The sequence below is a fragment of the Ylistrum balloti genome, unplaced genomic scaffold (genome assembly GCF_031769215.1).
Source record: "Ylistrum balloti isolate Yb309-2 unplaced genomic scaffold, AGI_CSIRO_Ybal_v1 Utg370202, whole genome shotgun sequence".
Lineage (NCBI taxonomy): Eukaryota > Metazoa > Mollusca > Bivalvia > Pectinida > Pectinidae > Ylistrum > Ylistrum balloti.
The window spans coordinates 427,321-439,552 of NW_026782176.1; the positions used below are offsets into that span (position 1 = coordinate 427,321).

General features: G+C 37.1%; 1 protein-coding gene across 4 annotated transcripts in view; it reads left to right on the top strand.

The window, feature by feature from the left end:
* LOC132551495 (protein MTSS 2-like) overlaps positions 1–12,232 on the top strand; it is a 62,317-nt gene that overhangs the window by 38,820 nt on the left and 11,265 nt on the right. For 2 of the 4 annotated variants that reach the window (XM_060215639.1, XM_060215642.1), the window contains 3 exons: positions 3,240–3,636; positions 4,270–4,403; positions 11,338–11,521. In XM_060215639.1, the coding sequence (XP_060071622.1) occupies positions 3,240–3,636; positions 4,270–4,403; positions 11,338–11,521 (715 nt within the window). The remainder of the gene's footprint in view (positions 1–3,239; positions 3,637–4,269; positions 4,404–11,337; positions 11,522–12,232) is intronic. The other 2 variants (XM_060215641.1, XM_060215643.1) reach the window with 1 other exon arrangement.

Consider the following 12,232-nt stretch of genomic DNA (forward strand, 5'->3'; position numbering starts at 1 on the left):
TAGGGGCAGGGCCAAAAAGGGGAAGTTAGACAAAATTTTGATTTAAGATGGGTGGATTTTAGGTCTGAAAGATCACCTGGGGTGGGAAATCATTTCTTAAATTCATAAAGGTGATTTGACCCCTAGGGACAGGTTTTCTTTTCAACAAAAATTTTGTTTTTCAAATGATATATTCCTCAATGCTCAAATGAATTTCAACCAGTTTGCTTGAAACATGTCAAGAGAAAAGAAGAAATTTCTGATGGAATGGTTTGACTGTCATATAACCGTGAAGGACCATGTTACAAACAGTATCTTGTATCTTTATTATCAAGTTAGCTGTTTGTATATTAACTTTGTATGTGTTTGCTAATGTAGATATTTTAGTATGTATTGCATGTATTAGATTAGTGTAATGGTGGAGGAATGGGTTGTGCATGTAATATATACAGTACAAACCTACTTATATCTCACTTATTCTTTCTATGTACCAAATATTCCCTACATAAGTAATGACGAATGTGCATTATATCGTCCAACATGAAATATTGGCTATTGATTTTTTTTTCCTGTTTTTTTTTTTTGTCTGATTAGAATGTGATTTTTGTAAGCTTTACCTCCATGAGTGTCCTAAACTTTTCTAGTATCACTAGGACTCATAATTTTAAAACACTTTGTATTTAAAAAAACTACTAATGTGCAGTACTTAGCAAGCTATGTACTGAAATGTTATTGGTCACTATTGTGTAAGATAATTTAAAAGAATAAAAAAAAACAACAGTTTAATTCAGTTCTTTGAAACGGAACTGAAAGTGAAAGTAGAAATTATTTTACACTTAGTATTATTGTACTGACAATTGAATATACATCAATTAGCATTAGTGTAAGTCATATACATGTTCATCATAATTATTACAAAATGTTTTTATTCATTAATATTACCTTGTTACAAAATCCATAACGTCATTGCCAGACTAACACATTATGTGCCTGAAACTTGGACCACTGAAGAAAAAAAATCTTTACCTGAAAAAAAAAGCTCAGATTATTTTCCTCAGTTAAATCATTAAGTAACCATAAATTAACACTAAAGTCATTACATATCAGATTTAAGTGGCCCGCTCCAAAACTTTAACCCAAAATAGTCTAAATCCCAAACATGTCAAAAAATTTGAAAAACATTGTAAAGTTATTTCAAAATACTTATAATCATTATTAGACTCCACAAGAACACTCATAGCAAAGACAATAAAGAGATTATCTGACAGAACAGTGGTTATACAGGGTCACCTGACATGTAACAACAAAGAAAAGATGGCCATGATAACGTCAAAATATCGTTGATTGATGTATATCATGCTGATGTAAATTCATGGAAAACTAATCTAGTGGAACTTCTCCAAACGAACCATACATGTGGACATGGATATTTGGCTGGTTAAGGAAGGGTTTGTAGAAATGAACAAACTAACCAGTTCAGAATCCAATAGAATTGATAGAGTTCTGTAAATACATCAACGTTTCAGTATGTACATTGTACATGTCCAACTGAATACAGAAGAAAACTCGTATACAATCTGCTTGCATTGCTCTGTCACCTCGAAACTTGTGTTACATTCGGCTGAACTTAGCGAAATTGTGGATTTCCAGCTCTGTATCAGTACTTATTTTCACTTTTCTAGCTTCATTGAAACAGTTGATAGATTCTTGTGATATGGTTTCATTTGGAGACAACTATTTGTACTGTTTATTATAACCACCCAATCAGGGTAGTTATTGTGTACAAAGCCTACCCATGACAGGTATGTGCCAGGGCACAAAGCTTTCAACTGTCACTATGGACCTTTGTTTGATTTCGCAGTCCGCTCCTTGGAGTTTGAGTCTTGATCACTACTTTACTGAAGTAATTTTCAATATATTTCCATGAATCTGTTGGGTATTCAAAAATTGAGAGGGATAAGTATTTGGAAGTGTTTTAGCTCACCTTGCCTGAAGGTCCAAGTGAGCTTATGGCACACCGCGGCGCTTGTTGTCAATCTGTCACTTTCTATGAAGTGTCTACTACTTGTCATAAAACAACTTACAGGATTTTTAGGAAATTTAGTCAAAAGCATCCTTGGGAAAAGAAAAACAAGTTTTGTGTACAAGGCAGTTCTTGACCCCATGTGGTGGGAGAGGTGGGGCCCAATAGGGAAAGTAGAGCAATTTTTTTTATAAGCCTACTCTTCCTGTAGAATGATTGCATTTTAACCAAATTAGGTATGAAGCAGTGTCAATAATTGGTAGGTCTTGGATGGTCGCCCTGGGGCGGGAGGGGCAGGGCCTAATAGGATAAATAGACCAAATTCTTGAAAATCCTGTAAGAATTATTGGATATTGCTGAGATTTGGTCTGCACGTTTCTTTTGTAAAGGGAATCAATTTTGAATAAAGGAAAGGTATCAGCCCCCTGGGATGGGAGTGGTGGGGTTCAAAAGGGGAAAATGTAAAATCCTATTCCTAAAGGGGTTTTACCTATTGGGGATTGGAAAACAAGCTAAAATGAGTTATTGTTGTCATTCATTTATACATTGTTTAGTTTTAATGTCGTTCTAGCTTCAATATTCCAATCCTGAGTGGTAGTGGGATTTGCATGCATGAGTTACTGCCCCTTGTTGTTTTCATAATATTTTTCTTGTCTGGAGAACTACTTTCTTAGTTTTCAACAGATTTCTTTCAAACTTTATAGACTTAATTACCTTGACATAAAGTTATGTTTTTCCTGAATGGAAATGTGATTTGACTATTTTAAAGAGTTACTGTATCTCGTTACTTTTATTTTTGTTTATTGTCAAGTATCTCCTCTCAGTGTTCATCGATCTCTTACAAACTTGGTAGGCTTGAAAAACATTATATTGTGTTCTTGTGAATAACATTTTAATTAAACATTATTTCAAATAAGTTACTTCCCTTTGTTCTTTTCAGCATTTTAATCTTGTCCAGATATTTCTTTGTTTTCCACCCATCTCTTTAAAACTCTGCATGCTCTAATTTACCATTAAAACATGTAGCACTGTTTTTCCTCATTTTTTTTTACTCATTTTTACGGTTTCCATATTTGTATTCTTTTCGATACAACAATTTATAGATATTTCTATAGTGTGGGACAGATATATATCCTTCTATCCCACAATACCTATAGTGCTCTTATTTTTACTATCAGGTCATCACACCCTGATTGTATGTAATGCCTACATTGTGATATGTTTCTGAATGTTACAGGATGTAGATAGTCGCAGCATTGGGGCAGAAACTCCTGAGGATGCTACACCTTCAGACAATACGCCCTCTGCCTGCTCCACATGGACAACGTGGCCAAACCCGCCTAACCAGGAAGGCAAATCTGAGGCTCAACGTCCTCACACGATATCCTCAGCATATGAAAAGTCTCAGAAACGCCCAGCACTTTCATCCAAACTGTTTGAGCCACTGCTACAGGAGGGAGAGGACCAGCTGAAGGAACAACCAGTTATAAGAAATGAGAGGTCAAACAGTACGTCTAGTTCAGCGAATTCACGTCCCCAGTCAGCCACAATCAACAAGCTGCAGCCCATGCTGCCACCGCTGGCTCCTAAACCGAAGTCACGTGCTGTGGCTCCCCCTAAGGTGCCAAGTGCAGGTGAGATTTGGCAAAATACTTAGATATCTTAGTGAGGTACAGAGAGTAGAACCAACGCTGTGATTGCATGGATGTTGGGTTCCTTTTCTCTCCAACTGGATACCCGCAGGTATGAAGGGTGATTGAGCAGTAGAGAACATCAAGTAAGAACTACCAATAATAACAGCATCAGAGTAGGTTCTTTAATGTCTTCAGTGTTGGTTGATTGGTTTCGTCTGTTAAATAGCTTCTTCAAGACAAAATACATCATTTCTCTATCCCTAAGGTACATAAAATATTGACACAATATTCAGTTAATGGCTGATACAGTATTGTGATGTGCAGCCAATCTCCTTGTATGCAACATGGCAACTATTTTAGTGAGAGTATAGCAAGCTACCTGGACAGCCAATCTAGGCTATTTACCTCTGTGTGATTAAATTCGAAGGTAGAAATTCTTTAGTTGGAGTTTATAGTTTTGCTGAAGGAGGAAGTGCCTTTTAGCTATGCAGCAGTATTTCAATAGTAATTTAGTAAGTTAGACTCCTATATCCACGTGGTATTCCTCCGCGGCAATGTTATACTTCTTGTTGATATTTAGAGGTTTGTGTTTCTGTGACAGCCAGTTCTTCAGCTTGTATTTTTATGTTTAAGCAGGAGACACCCAGGCACTTTATGTGAATCTGACAGACCTTGCTAACATGGCAGTGGAACAGCAGAAGGAAGCAGTCACTGACAGTGACACAACCCCCACAGAGAGGAGCCCCCCTACTACTATGTTTCATCAGGTAGATCACCAACCTGTCCATTAATTAGTGAAAAATTCACAAACGACAAAACTTAAATTAGTAAAAGACCAATAAATATCCCACTTATTGGTGATGCTAAGTGTATGTTGTGATTGAAACTTACTTGTACTGATAAGTAAAAACATTCACTACAGATGGAACAGTTAAAATGCTAACAATTTGTATTGATTAATTATACCCATCCCACCTTTGGGGTAAAGGATGGGGGGGAGGGGGGAATGAGGAAGTTAACACTGTAATCAGCTTGTCTGTCAGTCCGTAAAAAAAAATTGTTTGTACAACTCCGCCTAACCCTGCTCATCACTTACAGTGAATCTGAATAGGAATGTTGGTTAGGGAGCATGTGTAGATGTGCATGCAGGTTTGGTTGCCATGGTAACCAAGTCTCTATATAAAGGCTTTTGTGAAATGACTGATATCTCTTCAGTTATTGGATGAACTTTATTGAAAAAAAATTATCTAATGGTGTAACTTGTCAAAGTTTAAAATTGATAGATTTAACAGGTTTAAATGTCAAGACTCCTAAAGTTGGTAACTTTTGGTAAGGTTGCCTTTTTTTTTTTTTTTTTTTTTGCAAAAATATTGGTTGCCTTGGTAACCAGGTCACTAAAATGTAATGTAAGAAATTTTGGCTTGACAATGAAATGATAAATGTATAGAGAAATTTGTAATTCCAGGTCAGAATTAAAGAATATGTAAATTATTGTATCTGCCAGGGTTACATCATAACATGACATAATCAAGTTCAACACCTTCGTAATCTTCTGTTTGGGTTAGGATAAAGGGATTTGATGAAATCTAATGTGAAGCATCGTTGGGATGATTCAGTATAAATCATCACAGTAATGTGAAAGGTGAATAACACCAGTCACATTTCATTTCTCAAAGTCAGCATACTTGGAAATGGAACTTTAAAGTTGATTGATGTGATGTAAGAAAGCAAGACATTGTTTGTCACTAACTTAACTATTACAGCGTTGTAGCAAAATTGCTTGACTATTTAAAGCATGTTTTATTGAATAAGGTTTCTCAAATTAACAAATTCTGGCCATTTCTGTTTTTTATGCCTTGCTTACGGCTGGATGGCTACAATTGTTACCTTGGTTACACATATACACTAGTCCTTGTTCCGTCTTAACTTGGAGGAGGCCATCCGCGATCTGGACAGTTGTACGGCTGCACTTCACACGGATTACAACCCACGTAGCCCTGCTAATCAGAACACTGAACAACAGGCAAGGCTAGCCCTCTTACTATCACCAATTATCTATAGTTACCTGTTGGGTTTTTGCTATAATCTATTTTGAAAATTTGTTTCTCTGTAATATCTGTTTTTGGAAGTGGTTTCTTTCACTAGTATTTATATATCAGCCACTTTTAGATTTTTTTTTTACGCTATATTAAATGTTTACTCTTTGTTTCTGTTTTATTATCTCATTTCCTTCTTAGTCTTTTTATTCATAGTTTTAGAATCAAATTTGAAAAATCCCCATCATACCTATTTTTCTTTCAGCCCCATACATACACATGCCATTTTCCTTAATAGACACTGTACAAGTGTGTCTGGTTAAAGTGAATTCTTTTCACTTAGGGTATCAATATGAATTGATAAAATATGGACAAATGCTCTACTGGTGGCATTTGGTGGTGTTTATTTAATGACAATATCTGTTCCTGAGGGATTGAAAACGATATAGCACTGTCTAGCACCTTTTTAACAAAAACTTATGAATATTGATTTCAATGGATACATTTTTAGGTCATCTGACCTATTGCTAGCGAGCATCGTCCAACCTCATGCGTGGTGCTCTGTCTGTAAACTTTTCCTTTAAAACGCTACTCCTGCTTAATTTCTCGGATGTCAACCAAATTTTGTCTGAAACATCATTGGATGGGGAATCCTTTCTTAAATTCAGAAAGTTGAATTCATTTAAAAGAAAAATGTTTTGTCTGTGACATCAGTATGGATGGTCAGTTAATTCTTAAATTCAGAGGATTGATTTGACCCCTAAGGACTTGGGGATGGGGGCCAACAGGGGAAGTTAGACAATATTTTGCTCAAAAATACAACTCCTTTTCAATGCCTGAGTAGATTTCAACTAAATTTTGCCTGCAACATTATTAGGGAGTGGCAATGATATCAAACGTGAATGATCCTGAGATTGTCCTGACCAAACAGGTATTACTTTTTCACTTTGGTCCAAAATCCAAACTAAATCATCTAGAACAAATTGTCTGAACTCCTCAATTCACATCAGTGAGAAAAATATTTGGGGTTGGATTTGTCAAGAAAAAAGAAAGAGATAAATTTTTAATTTTCAGACTGATCAAAACTTCAACATGGTAACCACAGGAGCCATTTTGTAACATGATTGCACAACTCCTACCATGTATTTCAAAAGATGTTCAGAATTTGAATTCATTAGATTTGTAAGACCACCAGTAGCGAATTTTGTGGTTTGTCCAACCAACCACCAGTTGTTGAATGACTGTTAAGGGCCTTGGCCCTCTTGATATGTCATGTGACTGAAGGGGTCAAAATGAAGTGTTCCTGTCGTGCATCATCCGTCGTTGTCCGCTAGCTGTAAACTTTTTCTTTAGATATTACTGCTGCCTAATACCATGGCATAATTTGATCTGAAACATCATTGGGAGTGGGGAATCCTAAATTTAGAAAGTTGATTGGACCCCTAATGACTTGGGGGACCCCATTGGACCTCTAAGGACTTGGGGATGGGACCTCAAAAGGGTTGTTCAATAATGTTTTGCTTCAAAACACTGCTCTTCCTTAATACATGAATGGTTTTATTCAAATGTTTGCTGAAATATCAGTAGGGATTGGCAATTAACTCTCAAATTCAGAAAGTTAATTCGGCCCTTAGGGACTACGAGGCGGGGCTCAAAAAGAGGAAGTTAGACAATATTTTGCTTCGAAATGCTATTCCTTCTTAATGCCAGGGTAGATTTAACCAAAGTTTGTCTGAAATGTTATTGCAGATGGGTAAAGGGCAGAGCCCCAAAAGGGTAAGTGTGGTAATATTTTGCTTCAAAACGCTGTTCCTTTTTAATGATATATCTGTCCTCTTGCACTGACAGATGTTAGATCTGTCCAGGATAAACTCCCCTTGTACTGTCAGATGTTAGATCTGTCCTCTTGCACTGTCAGATGTTAGATCTGTCCATGATAAACTCCCCTTGTACTGTCAGATGTTAGATCTGTCCAGGATAAACTCCCCTTGTACTGTCAGATGTTAGATCTGTCCAGGATAAACTCCCCTTGTACTGTCAGATGTTAGATCTGTCCAGGATAAACTCCTCTTGTACTGTCAGATGTTAGATCTGTCCAGGATAAACTCCCCTTGTACTGTCTATAACTCTGAAATGATGTTCTGTTTTTATACTGCATTTAGATTCAACAATATTTAAGGAGTTATTGCCCTTTGATTTTTAGATCATCCGACTTGTAGGGTCAACATGATGTAATTTCATCGTGTTCCTTCCATTGCTGTGCAGTGTTTGCTGTCTTCAGTATGAAAACTGTTTTTTTTTGACATTTTCATTAAAAGTAATAGGCTAGATTTAATCACAAGCCACAAGCATACCATGGAGCAAGGCAAGTCACCCCCAAGCCGCCCGCACCCCTACATTTATATCTTATTTTGTCAAAATGTCTTTCCTCAGGTTTCATTTAATTTCTTTGAAACTTGTTTTTTCTCTTGACGTTTTGACTCATCATTTGTATATTTGTATATTTGTACCAGTTTTTATACAATAAATCATAGATATTTCTTTGAACATCCATTGTTCCACTCCATATTTTTCTAGAACTTTATTAGGGAAACATTTAGAGGCTAGAAATGCTTGGTTTGCATACATGCACATTCTTCAGCAAGGTCTTATTTTACGCAGCACATTTTAACTTGTAGATGTAATAATGCCTACTGATAATTATGGTGATTTCTACCACTTTGATTGCAGCAAACATTGTAAAGCTTGTCAATAGCACGGATTTCTGATGGAAATTCCAGACCTTTGTTGTGGAATTAACTGGATAGGGGAGTAGTATAGTGTCCCTGGATGTGGGAAATTGGAAGTACAGTGTCCCTCATTGTGGGGAATTGGAGGTACAGTGTTCCTGGATGTGGGGAATTGGTGGTATAGTGCCCCTCAGTGTGTGGAATGGGAGGTGTAGTGCCCCTAGATGTGGGGCATTGGAGGTATAGTGTCCCTGGATGTGGGGAATTAGAGGTGTAATGTCCCTTGATGTGGGGAATTGGAGGTAAAGTGTCCCTCAATGTGGGGAATTGGAGATGTAGTGCCCTTCAATGTGGGGAATTGGAGGTACTGTGTCCCTCAATGTGGGCAATTGGTGGTATAGTGTCCCTTAATGTGGGGAATTGGAGGTAGAGTGTCCCTGGATGTGGAGCATTGGAGGTATAGTGTCCCTGGATGTGGGGAATTAGAGGTGTAATGTCCCTTGATGTGGGGAATTGGAGGTAAAGTGTCCCTCAATGTGGGTAATTGGAGATGTAGTGCCCTTCAATGTGGGGAATTGGAGGTACTGTGTCCCTCAATGTGGGGAATTGGTGGTATAGTGTCCCTTAATGTGGGGAATTGGAGGTAGAGTGTCCCTGGATGTGGGGAATTGGAGGTATAGTGTCCCTGGATGTAGGGAATTGGAGGTGTAGTGTCCATGGATGTGGGGAATTGGAGGTGTAGTGTCCCTGGATGTGGGGAATTGGAGGTGGAGTGTCCCTGGATGTGGGGAATTGGAGGTAGAGTGTCCCTGGATGTGGGGAATTGGAGGTGTAGTGTCCCTGGATGTAGGGAATTGGAGGTGGAGTGTCCCTGGATGTAGGGAATTGGAGGTGTAGTGTCCCTGGATGTAGGGAATTGGAGGTGTAGTGTCCCTGGATGTAGGGAATTGGAGGTGGAGTGTCCCTGGATGTAGGGAATTGGAGGTGGAGTGTCCCTGGATGTAGGGAATTGGAGGTGGAGTGTCCCTGGATGTAGGGAATTGGAGTTGGAGGTGTAGTGTCCCTGGATGTCTAAATCATTGCAATCTTGACAGTCTTGACTACCATGGATAAAACTGTAAACAAAAGGCCTCACAGGGGTAATCCAGATAATTCACTAAAAAGACTTGGTCCAGGGCAGATCATAAACAGCAGACATTTTATTCATCAAGAAAAGCAGAATATAGAATTCCTTACTTTTCCCCTATATTTCGTTAAACACCAGTTTGAATTTGTTGTGATTTATCGGCATGCTTTATTAGATAATAAATTTTTACAAAAAAATATGATGATCTTAAAATGATGTGAATATAATAGGTTTTCTACCATATTATAGAGATATCTCTTAAGTCTTTACAGGAGTTGTCTTTCCTTAAAAAAACCTAGTAACACAACACATACTAGAACTATGGATATTTTCACTGCGAATGCTGTAATATGATTGGTCTGAATGAGCAAACAATACCAGAATTCATTATTTTCACGTATTTGCTATGTTCACTGTAAAACCTTAGATTTCATTGTAAAAAAAACATAATGAATATTCATGTATAGACTTTTATCCAAATAAAAAAAGATCATGTGATCATATGTGGATGTAGAATTTGATACTGATATGTGTTATTGCTTGTGATATATAAGAATGAATATCTATAGTATTATGTACCACTGTATACAATCTTGTTGAAAACTTTCATTTTCAGCACTACAGCAAGTCTACAGAGATTTAACCTTAGTGAATTATGGACAAACATTGTAAAATTTGACGTGCATGTTTTAAAATCACAGTTGCTTATTTGGCCACAGGAGCTTCCATGCTTGTTATTAATAACAGATACTTATATAAGTAGTTATTCATGAAGGTCACTCAATTCCAAAGTGGAACCTTTAAGCTACTTTGTCAGATAGATAATGATTGGTAGGTATTTAATTATCTATACTGTTTGGGAAGTTCTAAAGGCTGAGTGGTATTTTGTGACTGTGATATCATCTTGTTCCAGCCTTTTTGTAGCTGCTTGCGGAACATTCCCATTAATAAGCAGAGCGTTATCTTGGATGCTTTTTGTTCTACAGTATTTTCTGTATTTTTTTTCAGTTTTTCATTCACATCTTAGTTAACATCGTTAGATATATATCCATATCCAAGTTGCCATGAAATGTCTTTAGAATATTTATTTTGTTTTCAGAGCATGTAAATAGTAAGATTTAGCTCATCTTGTCCAAGGGACCATTCTTGAGCTTATGCAATGTCACGGTGTCCGTCATCTGTCCATAACCTTTCCTGAAAATTACTAGAAGTCATAAGACAATGGAGTGGACGTTGACCATATTTGGTCACTAGCGTTATTGGAGGTTTTTTGAAGGGAAACCAATCTCTTATATATTGTAGGTTGGAGAACTCAGGGGCCAGAGGGGCAGGGCCTAACAGGGAAATTTGTTTAAATCATTCTTCTAAAGGATATTGTCCAAATATGGCCTGAAGTATTCTAGGATGATTTGTATAAAGTGGGTTTTGGCCCCTTGGGCAGGGATTGGCAGGGTCAAATAAAGAAAATAGTGGGAATGTGCCAGGATTCACTTGTACCAAAAGGATTGAATCTAGTCTAGGACATGTGGCCAATTAAACCTTAAAATTTTTTAAGGAATGATGAAATTTTGTTTAGATTTATTTCACCCTATCTCACCTAGTGTTGAGTGCTTCTTGACCAATCAGGCACGGAGTCTCTTGACAATGCCGAAATGAAGCTTTGCTCACACAAACCAAGACATCATTAAAGAAAAAAAAAACGTTGATATTCACCGAAAAAGACCTGTAACTGACATACCATTAATCTGTCCTACTCATCATGTTGATCTGATCGTGAAAAGACTGACATTTGTTGTGTTTTGATTAACAGCAAATAAAACAGAACTCGCTGGAGCTAGCGGAGGCGATTAAAGAACTGGAAGCTTCGACAGCCGCGTTACAATCCTCCTACGACTCGTCCAGCACGACTAGCCAGAATTCCCTCCAATGCTCGAGTGGTTACGGTACATTGAACAGCACACCGTCTGGTTCCAAGGACACTATCTCATCTGGTGGTAAGTACTGTGTAGTGAGGTTTGTGTTGAGTGAGGTAACAACACAATACTGATGTATTTATAGCATGTTGTTCATGGATAGGGGACACCGCCATATAGTTTTAATGGCATTTCTTTATTTTTTTTTTTTTTTTTTGTAACTATTTTAATTTAGTTTGATATTTGTCATACATGTACAGTACCGTGTCTGTGTCGTTATACTTTGTAGAATATTTTGTTTTTCAAAATCTAGCAACAAATTTTCCGAAATCAGTTTTTGAAATTTTCATGAATGTAAAGTTAAACTGTTTGCCTGTGACTGTCTGACTGTCCAGCCCTCTTTAGTTAGATAACTTTGCTAAATGTAAATGGATTTCAAGAGAATTCAGTTTTGAGATGCATCTTACCATCCTTTAGCCAGACTTAAGCAAACTTTAGACTCCATCAGAAGTGGAGGATATAAGTGACACCTTTTTGTCTATTTGATATCATTAAAGAATTGATTGATAGGCCTATCTGTTTCACGTTGATTAAATTACAAATATCTTTTAGCATAACCAACTTCACAAGCTACTGAACAGTAATTGGTCAGATAACTGTTACTATACAGAAATGATAAAGAAAAACATCTTCTTTAATTTTAAAATATGTTATATTGAATATTCATAGTTGTATAAAAAGTAAGAGAAACATTAGGGCACCTTACCAAGTCCCCCAATAAATGTTAAATGT